At 48.7% G+C, this 27,724-nt stretch overlaps 1 protein-coding gene across 4 annotated transcripts; it reads right to left on the reverse strand.

The window, feature by feature from the left end:
• Position 1: 1 nt before the first annotated feature.
• On the reverse strand, positions 2-27,623 carry OTUD5 (OTU deubiquitinase 5). Of its 4 annotated transcripts, none has more exons than XM_043457788.1 (10): positions 26,517-27,623; positions 26,275-26,348; positions 16,878-16,968; positions 9,215-9,279; positions 8,971-9,127; positions 8,727-8,875; positions 4,565-4,768; positions 2,865-3,066; positions 2,663-2,776; positions 2-2,353 (listed from the first exon to the last, which is right to left on the reverse strand). In XM_043457788.1, the coding sequence occupies exons 1-10, from the start codon at positions 26,866-26,868 to the stop codon at positions 2,229-2,231; spliced, it is 1,533 nt and encodes a 510-aa protein (XP_043313723.1). In that variant the 5' UTR covers positions 26,869-27,623; the 3' UTR covers positions 2-2,228. The 4 variants fall into 4 exon arrangements, with proteins under 4 accessions (XP_043313723.1, XP_043313722.1, XP_043313721.1 ...); XM_043457787.1 differs by having other exon boundaries at positions 16,878-16,971; XM_043457786.1 differs by having other exon boundaries at positions 2-2,350; positions 16,878-16,971; positions 26,275-27,623.
• Between the last annotated feature and the right edge of the window lie 101 nt (positions 27,624-27,724).

Below are 27,724 nucleotides of genomic sequence, written 5' to 3' on the forward strand. Positions count from 1 at the left end.
CTCTCCCTTATTCATCCAACATTTATTAGGGGTCTACTGTAAGCCTACAAGGCCCTAGAGGGGGTGCAGATACTAAGAGATACACAGGTTAAGTCAGGCATCATAGCCCTGCCCAAGAATTTGATAGTACAGTTACTGGAGAAGAAATAAAGACATATCTGTATATAAAGGTGAGAATGTAAATGGGGTCACACAGGGCTTCTCAGAAGGAGACCCTCTACCCATCTTGAAAGACAAAGTTGGAGGCTTGGGACAGAGGAAGGGCAAATTCCAGGCAGAGGCCAAGGAAAACTGGACAGAGAGGCAAGATGAAGTAGTCAGGGGCCAAATAGTGCAGAAACTTCAACTTCAGGATAATAAATAATACCTGCTAACATTAGAGCTCTCAGAATGTGCCAGGCACTGTGCCATCATACATTATGTTGACCATATACACTCTCTCTCAATGCTCACAACAGAGAGAGCGTGAGGTAGTAGATATTTATCACTCCTGTCCTATACATGGGACACTTGAAACTCAGAGAGCCTGCAACTTGACCAAAGCCACATAGTTAGAAAAAGCCGGTTTTAAACCAACTCTCCAACACAGTGCTTAACCAGTGGATTCCACAGAGACACCTGCAGATAGCCACACCCTCATCTGCAGAGCTGGACATACATCCTTCCACAGGGACCCCATTATTGAGGGACACTGAAGAAGAGAACTGAAAAACCTGGGGCCAGCCATCCTTCTTTGCCTTGGCTTTACCTCTAGGAAAGGCAGGGACATAAGTGTCAAGAGAACTGGGAACATGAATAAAAAAGGTTTAGCTATTCCTCAATTTCTAAAACCTGGTGTGCTTGTGTGGGGGGTCCACCCTCTGGTCACTTCCACTAAACTCAGATTGCTATGAAGCGACTGTTGTGCCTGTCCAAAGCATTTCCTCATCAAATACAATGAAAGAGCAAACATATGGGGGCTAGAGGCAGGCAGAGAAGTTGGACATTCAGTCCCTGCCATCAAGTTCAATTCTCTGCTCCCATCACACCCCAGGAAATAGGGTGGGCAGGCTACATCCTGTAACAATACTGAGGCAGGGGCAGTGGGCAAAGACAGAGCTTTCTTGGTGGTAACAGGTCCAAAGGCTGATTCAGTAAGCAGTGAATCAAGTATGAACCAACTCTGGGCCTGCAGAGAGACCCCAATGGAGAGCATATAGCCCTTACAAGTCAAGCCAAGGTCTGTGCCATCACCGCCTCTGACCAAAGGCTCACCCACCCCCTGCCCCACACAGAACAGAGGCGCTCAGGGGAAACTGACATTTGGTTTTATTGTGCCAAGGACATTACAGATGCTGGATCTTGTTGACACCTGCAAGGCATGAGTGCCCCATCTGCTGAGGCTGCTCCCACCCCCCCACACTCAAATCCTGGGCGGCGGCCATGATCCTCGAAGGTGCCCCCCACCCTGAGATTCCAAAAAGACTGGTGGTGGTGGTGGAAGCATAAGGAATGCAGCAAGGTCAGAGTCTCGTCCAAAGCCCACTTGACACCTGCCCCCTCCTGCCCTCCCACCCCACCCTGGCTCATACTCTAAAGCCTGCCCATCTCCACAGAGCTGGAGGCCAGGTACATCAACCACATCTTTGTGCCCCGTGGCCTACCTGCCTCCAAACCAGAGAGATGTCACCTTCATAGAGCCAATGCTGTTGTCTACATCACTGATTGATTTCATAAGATAAAAGTATATTTTAATAAAGAAAAAAACTCAACATTGAAGGCTCAGACATTTTAAGGGTACTGGGAAGGGGATTTTTTCCCACTTCTTCCTCCCACGTCCCTGGTATCATTTATGAAGGTAGGGTGACAAGTTTCTGATCTTGGAAGGAATAGGGGGCAGGGAGACTTTGCTATCTGTCTCTCCTCAGGGGCTGCCTGGCTGCCAGTTGGTTTGTCTCTGTGTGCCCCTCGCCTACCTTCAGCACCCTTGCCCAAGTCCCCTGTGGAATGCAGGGATGGTGCTGTGCAGGGGGAACAGGGCACATCAGCTGGCGAAGAGACAGATGATGGTGGTGGTGGCAGCGATGAGAGGGTGCACAGGGGTGGGCCAGCCAGAGGGAAGTGGGGAGGAGCCAAAGAAGCGGAAAGAAGGAAGAAGGCAAGATGGGAGAAAGCCAAAGAAGGTGGGGTGGCACCGGAGGGCAGGAGTGGTAGGGATTGGGAAATGGTCTCCAGTCTCTGGGTCTCCATCAACTCTTGTCTGGGGGTGGGTCTCTGTGCACTTTGTTTTTCTTCATACTGTCTAGGTATTCCTGTTGGGACACTGCCAGCACCGAGGCTAGGATCTCATCATCATCCCAGTCATTCAGACCTGCTGGGCAAGAGGAAGGGGAAAAGAATGACACAGCACTTTAAGCCTGCTTTCTCCTTCCCCTTTGCTGATTCTTGGCTCTGGAGAGATCCCGTTCAGGCCCCTACCACTTTTTTCTCTAAGGGGAAGGCTCCTCTGAGCCTACAAAACCCCACTCAGATCCCCTCTGGGGCAGACTCTTGGGCCTGAAAAACTCTCTTTTCCTGAGGAGATGTCCAGAGGCTCCAGAAGCCCCCTTTTCAGGACCAGCTGCTTCTTCCATCTCTCCCCAACTCCCAGCTGGCCCCTAGACCCTAGACAGAAGAGGCTTACCAAAGGCGGAGGGGGACATCTGCTGAATGAGGGCCCGGCACTCCAGAGCAGGATAGAGGGACACGAGGGGGGAAGTAGCCCGGTCGGCCCCTGTCGAGAACTGGCTGCTTGTACCTGGGGCAGACAGACAGTCAAAGGCAGGGCTCAGGGCCTAAGCAGGACTTCCTGACCCCTACATGCTCCCTATTAGCAAGTCACTGACCTGGTGCACAGGGTGAAGGAGGTTTGGCAAGAGCTAAGACAGTGCCTGGGGAAGGGGGCTTGATGCCCAGCTCAGCATGCAGCTCAGGGTGCTCAGGTGACGATGCTGAACTCCGCTGCCTTGGGGACCGGCTGGTCCACTCCTCAAGACCACTGGAGGCTGCTGCTGTGGCAGAGCTGCATGTGGCGCTGGCTTTCCGGGGCTGCGGTGAGGAAGGTGGTGGTAAAGACCAATAGCAGTTGCAACCGTCCTCTGCCCCATTCCCGAAGGGCTCACTCCCTCCCAGAATCCTGGCTATGAAATAGCTTCTACATAGGCCACCAACATTCTTGGTAACATAATGGACCACAGGATCAAGGTAAGCACTTTAAAGCCCCTCTCACACCTTTACAGCCAGTCTGACAGGAAACCTGTTACTCCACCTTCAAAATAGATCCAGAATCTATCCCCTTCTGACTGCCTCCCTTGCCAGTACTACCATCAATCATTAGGACTACTATAGTCATCTTCTCCTTGGTGGTCTCCTGCTTCCACCTTTGCCCCTTCAACTCCATTTTACACTCAGCAGTCAGAAGGATCCTGTTAATTCTAAGTTCCCACTCTTTTCCTGCTTATAACCCTCTCATCATTTTTGCTTCACTCAGAAGAAAAGCCAAAGTCCTCACCACAGGCCAAACGGGAAGGTCACAAGCCTCTTCCAATATGGCACCCCCACCTTTCCGACTCCATCTACTACTACATTCTGTTCTGCCACACTGGCCTCCAGGCTGCTTCCAAATCACACCAGGTGTGTACGCACCTCAGGGTCTTTGCTCTAGCTGGTCCTGTCTTCCCTGGTATAGGCACGTAATGCCCTCACCTCTGCAAGCTTTTGCTCAAATCTCACCTGGTCTGAGGCCAACTCTGACCATGCTAATTAATACTGTGAACTCCCAGCCCCACTCAGTCCTACTCATCCCCTTTACCCTGCTCTACATCTTTTGTCCATACCACCTCTCAAATGATTTATTCATTATGTTTATTTCATTCCACTCTGCATAAATGGAAGCACCACAAAGACAGACCTGAGACTGCCCAGCTCACCAATGTACTCCTATACACTAAGAACAGTGCCTGGCACAGACCTGCAATAAACACTTGTTCAACGAATGAGTCAGCTCTTGCCGACATCAATTAATCATTCTATAAACTTCTTGTGACTCCTCAAATACCTGGCTGCCCTGCCTCACTCCCTGCCCTAAAAATTCAACCTTTCTGTGTGAAGACTGACCAGATCCCCCACCTCTACTGGTCTTCCAGTCAGAGTCAAGGGCTCCACTGATGCATGTGTCTCCCCCTCAAAAGACAGGATCACTGAGGGTGGAGCATGCAGGACCTGATTTTACATCCTCAGTACAGAGTCTGGCACACAACATTCAGCAAAAGCTTGTCCCTCTGAAACTATCTGTGAATCTGGCATTTTACCACTAGTGGCTGCCCTCTCTCACTTCTTAAAAAAAAAAAAAAAGCTTATTCTGCACAGTTGTTGAGAGTTCTAAGGCACAATGCCAAGACTAAGGCCAAGATGAGGTAGAGAAAAGGCTAGGAACTTCCTTCTCTCCCACATGTCAGAATTGCTTAGTTTGTTTCTGCCTGTTTGGGGACAGAACATGGGAAGTAACAGGTTCTTCGCCAGGCTAGTGACAGACCCCAGGACCCACCTGGCTGGGGCCACGGACTTGGCGAGCCTGTTTTTCTTGATCCCGCAGCCACTGCAAGTAGGATTCCCGGGCCACCTGCTCCTCAATGGCCTCATTTGTGGCCTCCCAATCTGTGGCTCGCTTCTTGTCTTCCAGCATCTGCTGTTCAATCCATGATTCCTCTGATGTTTTTATGGCATTCTTCATCAGGGACTGCTCTGCAAACTGCAAGGAGTGGGAGAGGAACAGGGATGTGAGGTGACACTCTGAACTCTGGCCAAGAGCCAGAAGTGGCTCAGGGAGGAGGGCTCACATGCTCAGAAGAGAGGCAGGAAGGCAGACACTCTTACTAAGCACCCCCCTGGGCAGGCTGCCTATTCATCAGGGACTGGGGGAAGGAAGGCTTGGGTTGGGGGACTTGTCATTTCGAATTCCTATGTTCAGAAGTCCTGCTGCCACCTCCAAGACACCTCAACTGATGTACTAAGTCTGGGGCAGTCAGGTGCCCTCCAGCCAGGGCTAGAATTTAAAGTCGCCTCACCAATTGATGACTCAGTTGTTGAGGCCTTCTTCACCTATGCCCAGATGGGACAAGGAGAAAAGATCACCTAAGAAATGAGTCCTGTGTGCACAGGGTAGATTTGAGTATTGGGGTATTTAAGTAGACAAGAGGACAGTGTCAGCATGGTGTGGGGTACTATGAGTTGTGGAACACCATATGAGAGTGTCAGGCTGTGAGACATAACAGATTTTTTAAAAAGGAATAATTCAAAGTATCAGTGCATATCCCACGGAATAACAGTAAATTTCGTTCAGTGAAAACTCATTTTAATGCACATATACACACCATACACCAACGTGTATATACACTAAGTAATGGTATAAAGTATAATTTTTTACCCATGGATAACAGTCCAAAAAGAATGCAAAATGCTATTAGAATAAGCCAATTAAAAATGGGCAAAAAAGTCTAGACACACAATTTCATCAAAGAAGATAGCAAATAAGCACATGAAAAGATGCTCAACATCATCTGTCATTAGGAATTGCAAATTAAAACAAGGTGCCCCTCAGTTAAAGGTATCAGTAAGAACCATAGTGTCATACAGATACAGATGGTTACATACAGAAATATTTCTAGACATGTGTATACACACAGGTTAGTATATACATATACTTCCTTGCTCTATCAGCTGAAAGGGCCTAAAGCAAGGATACCCCAATAGCAAAGAGCATACTCAGCACCCAGATCTTGGTTTCTAATTTAAGATTCTCCAATAAAAGGAACTAGGGCTCCTTGGAGAAATGGCTGGTTCTAGAAATGGGGCAAGAAATATACAAGATGAAAAAAAAAAAAAGAAATATACAAGATGAGCCTCTAGCACCTTGTAGTGTCAGAAAGTTAAGTATTCAAAATGAAAATGAAAAATAAAATAAAAATGAAAACAAACAAGCCAAAAAACACCCCCTCACAAACACACAAACTACCACAATGATGGGGATATTTCAAAGAGATGCAGGAACCAACTAAAAGAACTCCCAATAGCCAAAACTGGAAAAACTTGGGCATCAAAATAAAAATAGTACTGGATTATAACCCAACATGTAAAAGTATTAAATAAATATCCATCATCCACAATGATATAAATAAATGACTAAATAAATGAGAATGAGATAAATCTCCCTTGCAGAAGGATTTCAAATAATTTATGTAGATACTCTGCCCTCAAAGAGATGGAGTATAACCCTCACCTTTTATTATTTTTTTCACTGCAATGCAGGAATATAACCCAGGCCTTTGGCAGTGAAAATGTGGAGTCCTAATGACTATTCCACCAGGAAATTCCCTAATCCCTACTTCTTTTTTTATATTTATCTATTTATTTGGCTGCACTGGGTTTTTTAGTTGCACCATGTGGGATCTAGTTCCCTGACCAGGGATCAAACATGGGCCCCCTGCATTGGGAAGGTGGAGTCTTAGCCACTGGACCACTAGGGAAGTCCCCCTAATCCCTACTTCTTAAGTGTGGACTATAAATGACTTCCTTCCACACAGTACAACATGGAAAAGGGAGTGGGGGTAGAGAAAGAGTAATTTTACAGTGGAGAAAACTTGATAAAACTACTTCTGCCAGATGATCAAGGTCAACATCAACAGTTACAAATCATGTTTACAGTACATACTGTTGAGATGATGTGATAAAAATGGCACTTTACCACTGTGATCCCCCTCTCTAAAACCCATAACCTCAAGTCTAATGAGAAATACATCAGACAAATTCCAAAAGAGAAACATCCTACAATATACATGACTAGTACTCTTCAAAACTGCCAAGGTCACCAAAAACATGAAAATGTGAGAAACCATCAAAGACAAAGGAGCGTAAAGAGGTATGATGACTTTTAGTTAATAACAATGTAACTGGTTCATAGAACAAATGTATTACACTCATCTGACATGTGTGAATAATAGAGAAACTATGCAAAAGGGAGAAGGGTATGTGGGAACTCTGCACTATCTTCTTAATTTTTCTGTAAATCTAAAACTATTCTAAATAATTAAATCTATTAAAAAAAAACTTAGGGCACTCACAGTTTTAACAAAAGGAAAAAGAAAAGACACAAGTGATCAAATCACTAAAAGTCAGGAATGACTCTTAAATGCACAGTGTTACCTAAAAGAAGCCATTGAAAAAACTATATATTGTATGATTCCAATTATATGACATTCTAGAAAAAGTCATAGAGTCTGTAAACAGATGGAAAACAAATTTGGAGAAACTGTCACAGCCAGGAGGAGCGAAAGGAGACACGACAACTAAATGTAATACAGTATCCTGAATGGGATCCTGGAACAGATAAGATCATTGGGGAAAAACTGAGATAATTTGTTTTTCTTTTATCCCTTTCTGAAGGTATCATCATTTGTTGTCGTCGTTTGGTCACTGTTGTGTCTGACTCTTTTGCAACCCCATGGACTGTAGCCCTCCAAGGCTCCTCTGGGCATGGAATTTCCCAGGCAAGAATATTGGAATGGGTTGCCATTTCCTTCTCCAGGGCATCTTCCGCACCCAGGGATCAAACCTGTGTATCCTGCATTGGCAGGCAGATTCTTTACCACTGAGCCACCTGGGAAGCCCAAAACTGAGGTAATTTGAACAAAGTATGGTCTTTAGTTAATATATCAATATCAGTTCATTAATTGTGACAAACATACTATGCTAATATGTTAATCACAGTGGAGTATATAGGAATTCTCTAATCACAATAATTACATAAATCTAAAACTGTTCTGAGATTAAAGATTTAAAAAAATGAAACCAAAAAACCTCTATGGGGACTTTTGGTGGTCCAGTGGTTTTAAGACTTCACCTTCTAATGCAGGGGGTACAGGTTTGATCCCTGGTTGGGGAACTAAGATCTCACATGCCTATCAGCCAAAAAAACTAAAAAATAAAACAGAAGCAATATTGTAACAAATTCAATCAAGATTTTAAAAATGGTCCACATCAAAAAACCTCTATGTTGGAGGGTGTGTTGTGTTAGGGTTTGTTTCCTAAAATGAGGCAGGAGTACTTTTGTAGGAAGTGAAACCTCAATAGAAGATAGCAAAATCCCCAACAGACAACTGTTTGAGACAGAGAATGAAAATCTGTCAGTGTGTGCTGAGACAATCTACTGCCCTTTCCTGAGCACCTAATAGGTATCAGACTCAGTGTTAGGCACTTTCTGTATCACCCAAGCTGCCAGTCAAATCACTTGTACAACCTGACTTAGATACCAAGGCCAGCAAGTGGTGGGGCCAGGCCTACACTTCAAGTCTCTGTGACCACAGCTGTCTGTACGTGCTGAGGTTTTGAGGAGGATCCATGTGGGTACCAAAACACCTAGACTGAGCCCTGGTTCACAGTTCCCAAGTTTGACTCCGTATCTCAAAATGCCAACTCTCAACAGGCACAAAAGATAGGTGAACCAGCTCAGACAGGCAAACTGAGACCACAAAATGAGCCCTGAGGGATCACCTTGGATAACTTCCTAATTTCAGAGGTGAGACCTTAGGGGCGACTCAGAGAGGTTAACAGGACATTTTTGTGGGCAAGGGGCAAAAATGAGGCCCCAACATGAGATTTCTGGTCTTCTGGTCTACCTCCAGTATACATTCTAGGCACAGGGACGTGCTTACCCCTGGTTTGAATGATGGCAGGCCCAGTCCCACGCCAATGGTGGCCTTGTTAGGATTCACCACTGAATTGTAGTGGATATTCCTATGGTAGCTGACACGAATGGGTTCATCCTCATTTTGATGGATCCCATGGAATGTATTGATGGGTTCTGCAGAGAAAGAGGAGAGAAGATTCACAGTGGGCTGGGTGGAACCGGCTCAGACCAGGAGTGATCAACTGCTCACCTACCCACCACAGAAGTACCTGTGCTGTACTGGTACACCTCCACAGGCCGGTTGTACATCTCTGCCATGGCCTGCATCTCAATGTGGTTGCCATGGCAGTTGTTTTTCCGCTTCCGGTTGATGTAGGTGGTAAAGTCCTCTGTGACATAGTTGGAGAAGTAGTCAGCATTCTTCATCTGCAGAAAAGATCAGATGATCAATGTCTATGTGGAGAAGAGATCCTCCCATTCTGCCCCCACCCCAAGGTCTCTGCAAGGTCTCACCAGATAGTCCATGCAGTGCTTTCGAACAACCTCATGCATGTCCTGGTCTCCATATACCTGGTCAGCTGTGGGGGCAGAAGGAGAGGCTGGAGTCAGAGCTACCACCAAAGAAGAGTTCTAAATCAGAACATCCTTGGGGTTCTGGGGCTGGGGGCCAGGGAAACTTCCTTACCTACCCTAAGGAATGGAGAGTTCTTGGCTTTGTGGGCTAGAATATGATCACAAAAAAAGAGGCAGGCAAGGACAGTCTTTACGAACAAGAGTACAGGTAAAAGGGACAGAACCACAGGTATCTTGTGTAGATAAGCGGCCTTAAGCACCACTGATTCCACATACACCACCCTTCGCTCTTCACATGAGGACACTGAGGCTCGGGGAGTTTGTGATTTGACCAAGGTCACCCAGAAGTCAGTCCATGACAGATTCAACTATAGAATTCAGTTTCCTGACTCTCAGGAGTCATTATGGCCTTTATAAGGTGAAAAAAGAAGGAAAGGGAAGGGATAATAACTGGGCTTTAAGCCCAGTTCTGTTAGGTACCAGTAAACAAAATGACCCAAGTGTTCTGAGCTTCATATGCCTCAAGTGTAAAATGGGATCAAGCTGGGTAACTTCCTGGCAAGCCTCTTATGGGATTAATGAGATAATAGGTATGAAGCGACTAGCCCTAGTCTTGGGACAGGGCAATCACTCAGAGACCCTGTCCCATAGTGGGGCCTGAATGTGGGGTACTATGAAGGTGACAGAAGTGAGTAAAATTCTGACCCTATCCGCCAGAAGCATGTGGTCTACAAGAGAGATAAGACACATACGCACCTAACTTAATTAAGGTCCAGGCATCACAGGGCTTTGGTCACAATAAGAACTAGGCTCTCTCTGCCTCAATTGAGGATGTTCACACATGGAAAGAACATAGTTCTTTCCATCCTTTTTGGCTACTTGTCAAACACCAATGCACTCTTAAAACAGTTTCCCACTCCTCCAAGGCACCCCATCACCAGATTTATCAAAGATGCATACAGACTTCATCTGCCTGATCACATTGGGCTCCCACTGAGGGCAGAGGGCAGTTCACATACAAGTCTACCCCCAGGCTCAGAGCCTGGTGCAGTGCAAGAAATGCAAGTTTGCTGAGTAGACTGGGGAGGCTAGGGGAGTCAGGGAGCCTTCTCTGTGAGAAATTAAAGTGGGCTTGAAGATGAAGCATGCCTGATGTCCACTGGCTAAGACGAAGAGTGAATGTCCTTTCATCTCCCCAGAGGACCACTGCTCTGATGGGATCTCCCTGTGACACTGGAGCAGGGGCAGGTCCTGCAGCGAACACCAGAGTTCTTCCATAACAGCCAGTCTACTTCTGTGAAGAATCGCCAGAAGAACGCCTTTGCTGCCCTTCCCCCTTCCCCCTCCCTGAAGGGTTCTGTGAGATAAAGAGAAAAAGGCAGCTCTGAGATAGAAAACGGGGCCCATGCCTGTCTCATGTCCTCCTGGAGGTGCAGAGACCAGAGGGTAATGGGGAGTGGGGGTTGTGAGGTGGGAAGGGGTAGCCCCTTTACCGATGTAAACAAGGATGTGGGTTCTGCGGCCACACTCTCCCTCACCCCCCTCCCCCTCTGCAGCACTTCCAGCAAGTCACATGCCCTGTGCACAGACTGGGGGCCCCCTGCCACTGCCTTTCTTAGAAGCCAGGACCACAAACCCGCTGTGGCTGCCGGAGCTGCTTGAGGAGCTATTTCCGTAGAATAAACCTGGGGTGCTGAAGAGGCAGTGCTGTTGGCAGCTGCAGTAAACAGGAACTGAGATGGGAGTGAAGGGGTTAAATAGGGGTTGGTCTGCCAGACTCAGGAAGGTGGCTGAGATGTTCCCAGGAAAGCAGGCAACAGGCATTTCCAGTCCTGGGAGGTGGATCTACCACCATGGAGATGCCAGATGTAAGGAGTCAGGGGAAAGGGGAGACAATGGGACCAGAAAGGGAGTTGGGAGAGAACCTTCCCAAGAAGTTCCCATTTCCCTGCCACTGACTCCCTGCTTGACAAAAAGGCTCTTCTGCCTCCTGTGTGGTACTGGACAAGGCCTTAACCTCTCTGGGCTGCAATGTCCTCATCTATAAACTGGGGAAAATAACTCCTTTTCCTCTCATGGGACACTGTCAATACTACAGGGGATGGTCTGCCAAATACCTGCTGCTACTGCTGCTGCAAATGTTCAAGAGATGGGGCTCCATTTGTCATAAGGAGGACGATGACTCCTTCAGATAGCCAGTCACCCACAAGTCAGCTAGAATTTCACCAGAACCACTTAAGTCCTTCCTCATTTCTGCTGCACTTCATCAGCCAGAGGAAAGTCCCCAAACTCAGAGTCTAGGTTCTCTCTCCTCATGCAGGCAGAACTGGTTCTCCACCTTTGCTGAATCCAAAGGTCCACTAGCCTACCTTGTGCCCATAGTTCAAATCTTTAGCAACCAAATTAACATCAAATCAGTAACACAGGCCTCACAAAATAGGGTCCTTAAGTGTGGGCAAAGGATGACCTTCTCAACTTACCTATAAAATGTAAAATACCACCTTCCCTCTTCAATTCTAAGATGCACCAATAGGTGGTACAGAACACGTATTTAATCATAGCTTTTGGGAGAGGGAAACCCACCTCACAGGTTATAAGACATACCCTAGTTTGGGGATCATCAATGTGGAAGAAAATGTCCATCTCTGAACCAAGGAAAGAGAGCAACAATACCTTGCCAATGAGAGACAGTAGAAGGACCGTCTCGATGACATAAAAACACCCAGTGCAGGACTAAGAACACAGGAAATCCTCACTGTGGAGATGCTTGTCTGAATGTGCCAGCCCTACCTCTGTCCTGCAGAAAGCCCTCCTCCCTCCCTAGAGATTGGCACATGGAACTAGGGACTGAGCTGGACTTCCCTGTGGGGGCCAAGGTGGAGGAAAAGAGCCCAATGGTCCTGCAGAGGTAGGGGAATTCAGAGCGCTTGTTTTGATAGAAACTGAAACTCCTCCTCTTGCTGACACTGCACTTGTGGGCAATCTGCACCTGCTCTCCCCTCCCAGAGTCCAGTTGGAAGGGGGTCCCCCACTCCCTCACCTCTGTCCCCAACCCAAAGAGGGCTCACAAATCTTCAGTACATTACTACAATTGGTTCCGCCAAGGCCTTTTCACATCCCAGCTCATTCCATCCTTACCCTAAAAAACCCTACTTAACACAGGAGGGATACTAAGGTACAGAGATGTGGCACAGCTGGCTCAAGGCCACACATTGGGGAGGTTGAAGGAGAGGCCAGGTTTTCAAGGAATAACTGGTAACTTTGAGCACTGATGCCCCAGGAGACATTACCACCACCAATCTGGCTGTCACCTTAGCCACCCGACTCCCTAGGTCAGGCTTGTCTGCCTCAGTTTCCCTACCAACACAAGCAGGAATCAGCTGGAACCTAGGAAAGGCCTGCAAGTGGTCAGAGATTACAGATATTAGGACCTGTACCCCTCACTAAGGCCACAGAGGTCAGCATGAACATTCCCTCCCCATACCCTATGTATGTCCTTTCTCTGAGCACACAGAGACAGCAGCACAGAAATGCACATGTGCATGCACAGAGTCAGTAAAAGATGTTCCTTGAAGCCAAATATCCACACAACCACCACAACTACAGAGAACTGTCGCATTCAAAAAGTAGATGCCCTTGCCACCAACCAGCAAAGACTGAAGGCTGGACAGAATTCGAGGCTGTACAAACTGAAGACCCCCCCACCCCCTTCCTAGCCTTTGCCAGGGGTTGGTACGAGTGGGGAAGAGCCAATGGCTCTAACAGACTTGTCTCAACCTCCCTCCCCTGCTACCTGGGGGAAGGTCCACCAAAATGTAGTCACTATTTGCTGAGAAATTATATGGAAGAGCAAGACAGGAGAGCCTGGACTATCTAAACAATTTAAGTACAAGGCCCTGCCATTTGTTTTAGATGCACCTGGGAATTGCCTCCTTACCAGGCTGCTGCCTGCCTGACTGCCTGCTAGAAGAACCACAGCCAGTTACCACTGAGAACAGAAAAGGAAGCTTGGTGCCTGCAGGGAATCTAAAAAACCACACACACAAACATATATACACAAAGCAGTAGCAGGAGATGGGACCTGCTCTGTTCCCTGCTTCTCTCATGGCCCAGTGGGAACCCTGGCCCCACCAAGGAGATGAACCAAGAAAAAGGTCTCACCTGCCTGCTGAGCAGCTGCAGTGCATACCTGGCCAGTGGCCCCAACTACCACACCCTCAGTCGGGGAGTCAGCAAAACTCAGCCCTCTCAATAGCTTGGTCTCAAGATGCCTGCTCCCCTACTCAAGAATTCCCACCGCAAAGATGGAAAAACTGAAGGAGGCAGGGCAGAGAGGTCAACAGAAGCCGGTGTACATGGTGGTCCATGGGATTCTTCTCCTTCTGGCCTGCTTCAACCTCAAACACGAATGTCTGATACTGGCTGTGTGACCTAGATAATAAGGTCCTGATCTTCTCTTGAGGCCTGTTTCCCATTTATAAAACGACAAATTGATCTAAGATCCATTCCTCCAATGCTGATAGTCCACGTTCCAAGACCAAAAGGCCTTGAGCAGTAGACCTAGCTAATGTTTCTGGGCCCCATCACCGAAACATGCAGAGCCCCAGCTGCATCCCCACAACCCATGCAAGACACCCACACACACGGCCACCACTCTGCCCACAGAGGCCAAGGCCAGGGCCAGAGGTTTTTGCTGAGTCAAAGCCATATGCAGAGAGGGAGGGAAGAGAAATGCAGACTCACGTTTCCAGGAGAAGGTTATCTGAGCACAGCAGGGGCAGGGTGGACCACAGGATACCTCTGGGACCCAGGCTCCCACTTTCACTCCAGCCCAGCCTATGCTGATGCCCACGTGTCTCCAATAGGTGGTAGGAGAGAGAACTGGGCACAAGCATGGGATACTGGTTCACACTGGGGACACCTAGACCTCAGAGGCAAAACAGAGGGTAAAAACCCACCTGCCTCAGGATTCCTAAGAGTAGAGGGCCACAGGCTCCTAGCTGCAAGAAGCAAGGCCCTAGATATCAAGGAATACAGCCACAGTCACCCAGCCAGTTGACTCCTAAGAAGCTAGGGCTTTCCTAGGGTCATAGAAAGAATGTGTCCTTTGGATACATCTGGGTTCCCATGCCAGTTCTGCCACTACTTACCCTGGGCATGTCACTTCCCCTTCCTGAGCCTCAATGGGAGGCTCTTCTCACCTGGTCTCATGGGATAAGGATCCCAATTTTGCAGGTGAACCTGAAGCACCACGTGGAATGCCGAGCAATCAGTCAGGGTCAAGGAACAAGAGTGGTCTCTTTGTCTCTCCCCATTCCAACTCCAACCCTCAGTTCTGTGGTCCTTCTACTATTCAAGGTGTGACAGGAAGTTAAAAATTGTCACCCTTCTCACCAGAGCCTAGAGCAACTACCACCTGTCCCTGTCCCAGCGAGGCTGGAAGCAGACGGGCAACAGAAAGCATGAGGATAAAGTCCCCTCTGGGGTTACATGTCCTGTGCACTCTGCCCCAGGGAAACCTCCACATGAGGCCTAGAGACCCAGGGGTCATGTACTTCTCAGGGAGAGGCCATGGGGCTTCTGAGGTTTTACAAAGAAAAGCCAAGTGCAGCCCAGTCAGAGGAAATGTGTAGCCATAGTGCTGACAGGGAAAGGCCTTCAACCTGTCATGGTCAGCTCTTCCTGTAAGCTTAGGCCCCTTACTAGAAGGTCTCAATGAGGGGGAAGGGTCAGAAGGTGTGGGTCAGAAGGTGTTTGGGAAGAACAGTCAGATGGACATACACTTAAATTTTGTTTCTTACATGGGTTACTGCCAAGCCTGGTCTTAACTAAGCCCAAGGCCCACGTCAAATAACACCCAAGACACAGATGCACAGCTGCATTCTCTGACCCTCACTCCACCAGCAGCCTTGCTTACCCCACATTCAGACTAAGGTCTTGGCACAGGCCTAACACCTAATGGGTCCCCATCTATTCTTTCTTTGCATTCCTTTGGTCCAAGATGCCCCCCAAACCTATCTCTTTCTCTAGGAAACATCTCTGGGAGAACACGGACTTGAGCCACAGGGATGAGGGAGTTGGAATTTTCCCAGCCCATCAAAGTCCACTGCCTGAACCTCTTCTGCTTGGTAGAATAGGGAGACAACCACTCACCCCACCTAACTTTCTATCACCCACTCAAACATTTGTGATTCTGAGGCACCACTAAAAACTGCAGAATCAACACCATTTCAAATATGGGAAAACGGAAGTTATGAGTCAGGGGGAAAACTAAAGGGCTTCTGACTCTCAGGTCAAGGCTCTTATCAGAGGGGATGTTTCCTTGGGAAACATCAGAGCTCAAAAGGCAGTGAATCACACTCCCAGCTTCCCTTGGACACTAGCATGCTGCTAAGTCGCTTCAGTCGTGTCCAACTCTGTGCAACCCCATAGATGGCAGCCCACCAGGCTCTGCCATCCCCGGGATTCTCCAGGCAAGAATACTGGAGTGGGCTGCCATTTCCTTCTCCAATGCATGCATGCTAAGTCGGTGCAGTCATGTCCAACTCTGTGTGACCCCATGGACAGCAGCCCACTAGACTCCTCTGTCCACAGGATTCTCCAGGCAAGAATACTGGAGTGGGTTGCCATTGCCTTAACTTCACAATTGCTTGCTGAGTCACAGATGAGAGCCAGAGAAGCTTCAAAGAGCCAGCTCAAATTGGACAGTAGATGGTATTAAGGAATTATTAATTTTGTTATGCATATAATGACATTTTTGTTATGTTAAAAAAAGAAAAGAGTCCTTATTTGTCAGAGAAACATACAGAAGTATTTACGAATGAGATGATCCATGTTGGGATTCTGTTTTAAAAATCTTCGTTTCAGGAGAGTGAGAGAGTGAGTGGGGTAGTGATGAAATAAAGTTGGCAATATGTTAACAATTATTTTGAAGATGAGTGATGGGTACATAAAGGGTTCACTATTCTACTTTTGCGTAAGTTTTTTTTTTTTTTAAAGTTCTGTGATCCCAAGCTGACAGCTGTGTGCTGCAGTTAAGAGCACAGGCCTCTCACTAACCTAACCCAGACTCTGCCTCCTGACTGCACTATGTACTCTCTGACCCTAGGTAAGTCACTCTCTATTTCTGAGCTGCTTTTCTCATCTGACAACTGGAAGCAATGGTCCTTCACTTATCTAGCTTGGAGGAGAATTAAAAAGTTTTCCTGTAGCACCTGAGCAGTTTGTCCCTGCTGCTGCTGCTGCTAAGTCGCTTCAGTGGTGTCCAACTCTGTGCGACCCCCTAGACAGCAGCCCACCAGGCTCCTCTGTCCCTGGGATTCTCCAAGCAAGAATACTGGAGTGAGTTGCCATTTCCTTCTCCAATCTGTTCCTAAGTAATGTTATTTTCTCCATCACTATTACTACTGTTATTATTACTTTCACACCACCACACTGCCTTGTGACTGAAAGCTAGAGGCCAGCTACTAACTTAGGCTGAGGCCAGGAGTCCCTAAAAGACCAGCTAACTCTGCCCCCAACCCTGTCACACAAGTCACTCCTGACAACTGCAACATAGTTCAGGGGCAGCCCTAGGCCCCTGAAGGCTAAGGCAAAGACTCACCTACAGCCCGGAAGAGACAGGCACCATCCTCCTTCATCTGCTTGATGATGAAGCCCTTCTTGTCTCGCAAGGCCTTTTCAAACCAGTGCTCCTGCTGGAGGGAAGAGGTAGGGATCATCAACAGGAAAGACCCATACCCTCACCCCCAAGGCCCTGTCCTTGAGCTCTTGAGGGACCCAGATGATTGGCTGAGAGGACAATGGACAAGGTCCAGTTCTCTGCCCTGTTAGACCACTCCATGCATGTGGAGCAGGAGACCCTTCTAGCGAATCAGTCTCTGTGTAAGCAGAAGGCTTGCTCCTAGAGGGGCCTCATCTGTATTCTAACCCCCTGCTGACCATCCTGGGAATCCCATGTTGGGCCTATCCCCTAGGCAGCCAAAGGCCCAGAACCAGCAAGTGCCAAGGGGGAGAACCTGACTTGACCTAGAGGAGATTCACCTGGGGACCCTCTAGTCATTTAGGGTAGGGGAGATATTGAGGAGGGAGTAGACTGGCAAGAGCCTAGATCCAGAGCCCCACAATACAGCCAGAAAATTCCAAGATATACTGTATAAAGCAAAATATATGCAAAGTACAATCTCACTTGTGACATTTAACATATACATATATATAGGCATAAGTATACAAACACACATGCACACAAAGTTGGGAACACTTTACACAACAAAATATTATCCCTAAGTGCTGGTATTACAGGTGATTCTACTTCACCATCTCATTTATAACAGGTATACAATATGTTATCCAAAATTCTAAAAGCTTTTAAAACCAATTCTTTATCTAACTCATTTAGCATCACAATCTGACCTGAGCTGACAAGAACCCATCTATTCCACTTAAAAGCGAATATTCAAACATTTCCATGCAGAAACATCCAGGTGTTTGACTTTGAGGTGCTGCTATAGACCCCATGGAAAGTGTTACATAATACACAGTTTACATCCAAGTGACTTTCCTAAAATTCTGAAATATTTCTAAATTCAAAAGTACAGCTGGCCCTAAAGGTGTGGGTTAAGTGAACCCGTACAAATGTGTATTTGCAAACGTTTTAATGAATAGGTGGAACATATAGAATGTTTAGGGAGGTGAAACTATGCTACATACTGTAATGGTGGTTACATGTCATTATACAATTATCCAAACCCATAGAAAATGTACAACACTAAGAGCAATCTCTAAGGCAAACTATGGACTTTGGGTGATTATGACGTGTCCATGTAGGTCCAATGACTATAACAAATGTACCACTTAGTGGGGGACACTGATACTGGAGGAAGTTCTGCATGTGTGGAGTCAGGAGGTATATGGGAACTCCCTGTACCTTCTGCTCAGTTTTGCTATGAACCTATAATTGCTCAAAAAAAATAAAGTCTATTTAAAAAATGTCCACGTGTCACTTAAAACATTTTCCATCTCAACACTAAACAAACCAGCAGCAGACCTTTCTTAGCCTCCTCACGCCATCTGCTGGTCACTAGAAGAAGTCAGCCTGAGCCCGCATCAGGCCCAGGGGCCAGAAATCTCAAGGCTGCTCCTTGGGCACACCACCCAGCCCAGGGATTTATAAGATCTGCGCTACTGCTGATCAGACAGAGGGGATCACCTCTCTGCAGGCCATTTTTAACTATCTCAGATGAGAGAAACTCCTGGCAAAATAGGAAGCACAAGATCTAGAGGATAAAAGCTCTGAGTCCAAGCCCAGCTCTGTCACTGATTTGCTGCATGAGTTTAGGTAATCTACCTGAACTCTCCAAACCTCAGTTTCCTGTCAAATGGGGGATATCTGAGCTGCCTGACAGAGCTGTCAAGAGGCTTAGAGAAGTTTCAGGAACTGAAAAGGCTTTCTAAACAACATACCATGCACTGGTGAGGGGGTCACCAGAAAGAGAAGGGACAAGACCAGCACACACACAGGGGACGTACAACTGAGAGGCCCTCAGAAAGTCCTAGGTGAGTGGCTAGACAGGAGATGAAGCACGGGGGACAAGAGAATACCCTACAGTGCCACCATCAGGGCCCACACCCCAAGAAGGTGTGGCTGGCTTTCCAGAGATGACAAAGGCACCTGGAAGCTCTTAATGGGCTTCCACAGGCAGCACAAACTCTTGTTTATGTACAACATTCCAGCAGTCCAGGTGTCCCTCCTTCCCCAGAGGCTGTCACACTGGACTAGCCTGCTCCAGCCAGTTCCCCTATCCCTGCCCTGCAGGTCAGCCATCTTCCAGCATCATGGCACCTGCAGAGAAGCTGGAACTATGACTACAAACCCAGACTGGACAGGAGAAGTTCTAAAGAAGCAGTGCACACAGCAACCTCCTGACTTCAAGTATTGGGGGGGTGGGGGAAGAGATCGACAGGGGAAAAGGGGGTCAAAGAGCACGAGAGGTGCTCCTACATGTTCATCCAACAAAGGTTTACCAGGCAGTTACTAAGTCAGACCCTGGACTGGCAATGAGGACAGAAAAATGAATCAGATTTGGTCTCAACTGTGATAAATTCATAAACTGCTAGGGGGTGGGGAAATAGGCAATATCTACACACAAGTGTGAGCAGGGCTTTAAAAGAGGTGAACACAGGGTTGCTGTGAAACAGAGCAAGGGACCTGGGTCAGTCATTAAGGCTGGCATCTGAGAGGAGGTGCCACCTGAGTAAAGAAGTAAAATACCAAGACCTCCAGAAATGCTTAGTAATCACTTCTGTCATTCCACGGACGCCAGAGACCCAACAATGAGTTCAGCAGAGCTAAAGCCCTGGAGAGGACTAGGCAAGTAAGCAGGGCAGAGCCAGGAAAAAAAGATGAATTCTTATTAGCCAAATGCCTACCATGCCAAGTGCTAGATGCAAAAGGTAATCTCATTTAACTGTCCTTACCACAGCTCAGGTGGCAGGAAGCATTATCTTCATTTTATAAAGGCAGAAAGGAACTGGGACTGGGGCATCAGCAAAGCCTAATGTAGAGGCAACAAGAGAAGCTTCATGAATCACAGCATGGAAACACACCTGGCAGCCCATTTGGGAAAATCCTGATTTGTCCTTCAAAGTGGAGAAGGCCTGTGTGTTCCCCTCACACAAGCAAGGCTTTGGTCCTGGGGCAGCCAGACTGGCATCTGGGTCTGGATATGGAAGCCAGACAACTAATCACCCACTGCCTTTGGCACCAGCAGCCTTTGGAGCAGGCTCTGGCTGAAACCCCTTCTCTCCCGCTGTGGGGAGAAAACAGGGAGGTCATGGTCCTGGGCTTCAAAGAAAGCCTAGAGTCCCAAGAGCTCAGAACAGTCTTATCCTTTCCCCAGCTAGACAGGAACCTCCAAAGAAGGTGCCAACTTGGATGCTGTTTAGGAAAATGGACCAGGAAGGAAGGGTTGGCGGAAGTAAGAGGTGGGAGCAGGCCCAGCCATAAGCTACATCAATGCCCTGGCCTAAGAAAGTCAAGTCCAGACCCTGGGATTTCACTGGTGGTCCAGTGGTTAAAACTCCACAGGGAGCATGGGTTCAATCCCTTGTCAGGGAACTAAGATCCTGCATGAGACACGGCATGGCCAAAATAATAATGAACTGAAATAAGAAAGTCCAGACCCTGAATCTTGCAAGCCCACTGCTGAACCTGTGGGCAACTCCCTCCACATCTCTGAGCCTCCAAAATGGGGCTGGGTAAAGGTCTCTGACACGACGGCATCTGAGGTACAAAACTGCAACCTACTGCTTCAAAGGTTCAAGAGAAGTTGAAGCAGCCCGTGGGACCCAACTGACGTAGGTTCCAATCCAACTCCAACAATTATTAGTCAGTGATTAACTGCTCTGAGCCACAGTTTTCCAATCTGTAAAAGAGGCTAACAAGCCTCCCAATAACAAGGATACTGGACAGACTCAAATATTACAAGACTGGTCAGTATGAGAGCACTTAATGAGTTCCCTTTCTCGCCCTGGAAGGGAAACAAGAACATCCCTGAATAATGATCACCCAAAAATATCAGGCCCTAATCCCTGGAACCTGTAAATTTTACAAGGAAAAAGGGTCTTTGCAAATGTGGTTAAGGATCTTGCGATGGGAGATTATCTTGGAGTAGGGTAGGACCTAAATGCAATGCAATTTCAAGTGTCCTTAGGACAGCAGAGGAGGATCTGACACAGCCAGGAGAGACCACCCGTACACAGAGAAAACGGGCAGAGGTCAGAGTGATGTGGTCAAAAACTAAGGAATGGTAGCAGCCACCAGAAGCTGGAAAAGGACTGGATTCTCCCCTAGACTCTGGAAGAAGTTTGGCCCTGCCAGTGCCTTGATTTTGACCCAGTGGAACTGATTTTGGATTTCTGGCCTCCAGCACAAAGAAAGAATAAATTTCTGCTGTTTTAAACCTCCAAGTTTGTGGTAATTTGTCACAGCAGCCACAGGACACAAATACAACACCCTTGTAGCACTCCCCGGCGTGAATTGTGAGGCAACACGGCATGGCTCCCACCCCACAGGATCCACCTCAGCTGCATCCCACCCCCAGGGAAAGGGTTAGAATTAAAGCTGCAAGGGCCTGGAATCCCCCATCCCAGCCTGGGAAGCTGCTGACCCTGTCTATCAATGAATGAGTTGCCAATGAAACAAGGAGGCGGCAGGGGGAGATGGCAGCAGCAGTGGTAGCTCATGGACAGACAGATGTGTGGGAAGAGCCCACAGCCAAGAGATTTTTAGTATTCTGGACTACACAACTCTGTCCCAGCAAGTCTGGTGCCAAGACCACCCCTCTCTCCCCCAAAACACCGGCTCTGCTCCATAGGCTAAACATAGGCAACCCATCTAGTGAGAACACAGATGACACACTGCTCTTTAAGGACTAACAGAGCTCTCCAGGGCAGAGGAATCAGAAAAGAGCAAGGCCCCAAACCTACTACTAGGCCACTGAGGTGGGGAGGGAATAATTTAAAAAAAAAGATGCAGGGGACTTTCCTGGTGGTCCAGTGGCTAAGGCTGCACTAATATAGGGGGCCCACGTTCAATCCCTGGCAAGGGAACCAGATCCCACATGACACGACTAAGACTGGGTGCAGTCAAAAAATAAAAATAAATCTTTTTTAAAAAACGAAGATGCTATATATTCTGCAACAAAAAGAAATGAAGTCCTGATGCATGCTACAGCATGGATGAACCTTGAAAACATTATGGTAAGTGAAAGAAATGAAGTCACAAAGGATAAATGATTCCATTTATATGCAATGTACAGAAAAGACCAATCAATCAAAACAAAAGTAAATGAGTGGTTGCCAGGGGCTGAGAAGGGATGAAGGGATAGGGGACGATGATGATGATGCAGGGTTTCTTCCTGAGGTGAAGAAAATGTTCTAAAAGAGACTGATTGTGATGACAGATGCAAAACTCTGTGAATATACTAAAAGTCACTGAATTGTACACCTTTTGATGTGTGAAAGATGTCTCAATAAAGCTGTTAAACACACACACACAAAGGCCTACAGCACTGGCTGGGCAGAGGGAAGCTGGTAACTGCTTAAAACTTCATAGCATACCCCCAAAAGCCAAGGGGCCCCATTCAAGACTTTCACAATGGATGAGGGGAGTAAGGAGCAGAGAATTAAAGACATTACAGAGCAATGAGTACAACCTCTTTCTTCATCACTACCCATTTTATGGATGGAGAAATTGAGACCCAGAAAAAGTAACTGCAGAAGATACAGGACTCAAACTCAGACGCCCAGGCCGAGTCCAACCACTTGCTGCTATACCACTCTGCCTCCTGATCAGAGGAATCAGCAGGTTCATAAGTGCCAAATGAAATTGTTGCAAAGGCTCCTAGGAAGAACCCAGAGGATCCTGGGGAAACTACAGAAGAAGAATCAGCCAAGGTCCAAGGTGGGCCAGGTCAGATATTGAGTCAATAACCCTAGGCATGGATGTACTTTTGGCAGCTAAGCAGGAGTCCTGGGATTTGAAGTCAGACCTATCAGGTCCAAAGCCTAAACTTTTTCTACACACAAACCTACCTCTACACCATCCAAAAGGGCTCCTAACAACCCCCAAGCTAGCTGGCCACAAAAATCACTGTGAGGCCAACCCTGAGCCTCACACTAACCAGACTGTTTGTCCTGACCACCAAGCTTGGATGGCTGAGAGGGAATATGGGAGTGGGGGAGGAACCCAGTTCTTCCTTGAAAGACACCTACCATACCCTGTCACCTCCAGGCCCAAAGGGCTTTGGTGTGAGCTCCCTGAAATCCCAAAGTTAAACAATGCCCCACCAACTTTTACCTCATCAATAAGAAAACTGTGGCCCAGGGCGCATAGGCAGAATAATTCTGGTTCATCCAGAAAAGCCCCAGCAGAGCCAGAATGGGAAACCTGGCAGCTTGGCTACAGTGCCAGGTCCACCTTCTTCCACCATCTCAGCACACAGGCCCCCTTCTCAAAATGCTCTGTGAGGTCCTCAAGCTCAGGACCCTCTCAAGTCATTCTTTTCATAGGGGAGACTCTGGCAAGGCAGCCATACCCAGGAAAGGAAATCCCTGACACCACCACCTTCCTAGCACTGGGACCTCTGGGGTGTCAAAAGGGCTCTTAAAGGCAGTAGATATAGTAACAGCACCAGGACAGACAGGAAGTCTGGGTGGTCACAACAAGGACCAGAGTCATCATGTGGACTCCTTCTCAACAACTCTCTCCTTTCCCAAGGGTCTAAATGGCCCTTTGGTCACAAATGGCCCCAATGATGGTTCAGGACCAAGCCTAGGGCAGCAGGAAGAATCTCTCCTATTTTCATCCCCTAGTTGAACTAGGTGAGGCAAGAAGCACCTTCTTTGTCCTTTTGTCCCAAGAAGTAAAGAGAACACGAAACCTTCCCTCTGTCACTGGGAAGGGAAGGTATCATGCAACCACACAACTTTACTTCCATGTTCTTATGGGGACAATACAAGGGAAGAACTCCTAGCCTAAGAGATGGCAAAGGGGATGTAAGGAGGTGTCTTTCTAGTCACCATGGTGGCACATGACTTTCTCTGTCCCTGAAACTCCTTATTTCTGTGGGAAATAAGGAAAAGGAAAGGCACACTTTATCACGACCAGGGAGAGAAGAAATAACTCCTGGTCTGGACCCTGAAAGATGATTCATCCTGCCAGGAGAAGCAGTAATGGATGAAAAGGGAACAAGGATGAGGGCTCAAGACAAGGCCTTGGACCCTGTGAAGCACAGAAAGATTTACCTGAGCCAAGGGGGGAAAGAATGTGGGTGGAGAATCCCCTGCAGTGGGGATGTGCCAAACCCCTTCCCTCTCTCTGGAAGAAAAAAGCTTGTTGAAAGCTATTCAGAAAACTCAGAATATTTCTCTGATCCAGAAAATTAGAAGCACAGCTGAATCAGGGAGACTCAGCACATCCTCCTAGTTCTTGAGGATAGGAGTCCTTTCTTAGTCCTTATGTCCCCAGTACCTACCTGACAACCTTCTCATAGAAAGTAAGGGCAACTTCCTAGCCTGAGCTAGCTCAGACGGAATTCTTATGACTGAGAAAAGTATCCAGGTCCTCTGTCCAATCAGGGGTGGCCTCAGGCTACACTGGGGTGACATCATATTCTTCTCCCAGATGAGAAAGGATTGTCTGGTTGGGGGAGTGGGGAGGGAGGGAGAGCCTCATACCCAAGAGGAGAGCTCAAGCCCCTCCCTAATGGAAAGGATCTCTTGTCCCAGAGGGGAAGCTCAGGCCCCTGGGAGGAGACTCAGACTCCTTCCCTCAGAATCCCATCTTACCCATGTCCCCAAGGGGAATGAGCAGCCAGAAAGATTCAGTTCAAAGTGGAAGGTGGGCTTAGGCTCAAGTCCCCAAGGCAGGAAATTTTATGACCCCAAAAGGCCTCTTAAGACTAGGGCAGGGACTTTCCTGGTAGTCCAGTGGCTAAAGACTCCATGCTCCCAACACAGGGGGCCTGGGTTCAATCCCTGGTCAGGGAACTAGATCCCACATGCCGCAACTAAGAGTTCAAATGTCAAAACTAAGACCCAGGGCAGCCAAATAAATAAACACTCTTTAAAAAAAAAAAAAGACTAGGGTACACATATGCTGTTTTAAGTGAGGTGACAGTTCTTTCAGGGTAGGTTCAGATATCAGGTCCTAAGGTGGGAGAGGTGTCTCATGAACCCGAGGCAAAGTCAAACTCCTGAGGGGAAATGCAGAACCCTATTCCAGAGGGACTCTATCCATGCCCCAAGGGAAAGGTCTCAGGGCTCAATTCTGGCCCGGGGAGACCACCTGTTCCTAAGGAGTGCCTTAAGTTCCTTGAGGGGGAAGCGTGGACCTCATCTCTAGAGACATACTGGTCAGTGAGGTATGTATGCATCTCTTATCCTTGAAAGAAAGCTCAAGAATCCTTGGCACAGTGGGTCTCAGATGCCCAAAGAGAATACTCAGGCCAGTCCCTGAGTAGCAAAGTCCCCTAGAGACCTCTGGGGGGATATCAATTTCCTGAAGAGGGCTTCAGACCTAAAAGCCCCAGGCTATAGGCAGGGGGAATCCTAGGCTCCAAAATACAAAACAGTGAGTCTCATTTTCTTGAAGAAAGGTTCAGGCCTAGGGGAGGGGTGTCCAGCCCTTAAAAAAAGCTTAAGCTCCTAGAGAAAGATTCAGACTCTTGTCTCCAAGGAGATCTCAGATCCCTTAGAGAAAGCATAAGACCCCTGTCACTTAGGGATGAATCTCATGTACCCTAGTGGAGTTTCTCCAGGGTGTTGGTTTTGATCCTAGTCCCTAAGTGGAAAGAGATCATAGGAGAATATGTATGTGTGTGTGTCAGGTCCCTGACTTCTAGAAAAGGGAGTCTCAGACTCCACTGCTGCATGGCCCTGTGCTGTATTCCCCTGAGGAGGAGAAAGGGTTGCCCTATATAGTGTCTCAGACCCCTGAAAAGGATTTAGGTATCTTGGGGACACTCGTTATCTCTGAGGTCGCCACCTTACTTGTATTCCCAGGAGGAGGACTCTTAAGAATCTCATTCCAGGGGAAAAGAAATCTCAAGTCACCAAACACAAACCAAGGTCCTTTGGAAAGTCACGAGACTCCCCTCTCAGGAGACATTCCATTCTGCTCGTCTCTCCTGGGGAGTGCCTACCTATTGGCCCTACACGATGAGGCCCCAGGGCCCACAATCAACTACGGGTCCTAGAAGAGACCACAGACCCCATCTTTAAATCCTCCATCTTATCTGCGGCCTCTAATCCCAAATCCCGGGGGGGGGGGCGGGGGGGAGAGTGTCTCGCAACCCCATCAGCAGGGAAAAGAGTGCCAGACTCAAGAGAGAAGACATAGGCCCCTTGAAGCAGGCTCAAACAGCCTTCCTTGGGTCCCTAGCCAGTCTAGGGATCCCATCCACCATATTCACTCACCTCCCCCACCCCAATGCCCATACCTGCTCGACGGTGGCGGGGTCCATGGCCTCTATGCGCGCTGCAGCCGCTTCATATTCATCCTCACTGTTGTAACCTGCGCCGACCTCCTCACGCTCAGGACTGCCCCCGCCAACCGCACCAACCCCGGGGGCCTGACGCCGCCGCTTGCTGTGACCCGGCCCTGAGCAGCAGCCGCCCACACCCACGGCACCGCCCACGCCCACCACCACACCCGCCGCGCCCACGCCCGTCGCTGCTGTACCCAACGCATCACCAGGACCGCCGCCGGGACCTCCAGGGCCCCCGCAAGGAGGTGGAGAGGCCTGCTGTGGCCGAGGGCCCGCCACGGCGCCAGGCGGCACGGCCAGCGCCCAGCGGTGAAGCGCACCCGGTGGCCCCGGGAGAGGGCCTTGAGGCGGTGGCGAAGCCCGAGGACGGGCCCCCACGACGCCCGAGTCACGGTCGCGGTCGCCGCTGCCCACACCCGTGCCGCCGCCGCCCACGCCTACACCCCCGCCGCGGCGAGGCGCCGGGGGCAGCGGTCCGGGCGGCGGCGGCTCGTTGGCGGGGTCGCCGTCGGGAGGCGGCGGCTTCTTTTTGGGGAGAATAGTCATGGCGGCACCGCCGAGTAGCCCCCAGCAAACCCGGCGCGGGGGACGCTGGGAGAGGACCCGGATGGGGGGGGGGGGGGGGCTACAGTTGTGCGCGAAGGACGACGGGATCGCCGGGACCCGGATAAAGAGCGCGCGGCACCGGTTCTCGAACCGTCGGCGGAACGCGGGTCACGCGGCAGGAGAACCCGGATGTGAAGTCCAAGATTAAGGCACCGCGGCGAGCTTGTCGTAGCCTCTCCAAGTCCAACAACTTTATTGCTACGCTCGTTCCGGCCTACGGCTTCAAAGAAAACAGAACCAAAACAAGCACCTCTTCGCCCCGCCCCCTCGCAGGTTCTTGAACTACCGGGTGGGGCCTGGAACGTTGCGCAGGCGCGCTGGGGCACAGCCCCAGCCTCTCGTTCGGAAGTACGTGGGCAAAATCTTCGTTGCCGCCACAACAATTGCGAGCACCAACCAATCGAAGCGGCTGCGTGGGTGTTCGATGATGCCCACAGGCCAATCAGAAGCGGACGTCGCCCTCCCCTGCCCTCCGTCTCAGATTTCAGTCAAAGTCGGCAGCCTTGTTCCTTGCCTTTCCCTTCGCTGGTTCCATCCGGCTCTTCTTTCCCCGAGGCTCTGACTCGCAGGCGGGGGCACTGCGACAGAACAGCGTGGCTTGCCCCACGCACAGCAAGTTTAAAATCGTCTCCCTCCCAGGCTTTTAAGTTGGCCGAAGTCAGCCAGACTGACTGCAAAAATATCAACACTCCCAGAGCTTAGCTAGCTCCTGAAGCGTCAATTCCGGTTCCACCCACCTACAAATTCACATCCGGTGGAGAGGCGGGCGCCGCTTCACCCTGGCAACAGGCCGACT

The sequence above is a fragment of the Cervus canadensis genome, chromosome X (genome assembly GCF_019320065.1).
Source record: "Cervus canadensis isolate Bull #8, Minnesota chromosome X, ASM1932006v1, whole genome shotgun sequence".
NCBI lineage: Eukaryota > Metazoa > Chordata > Mammalia > Artiodactyla > Cervidae > Cervus > Cervus canadensis.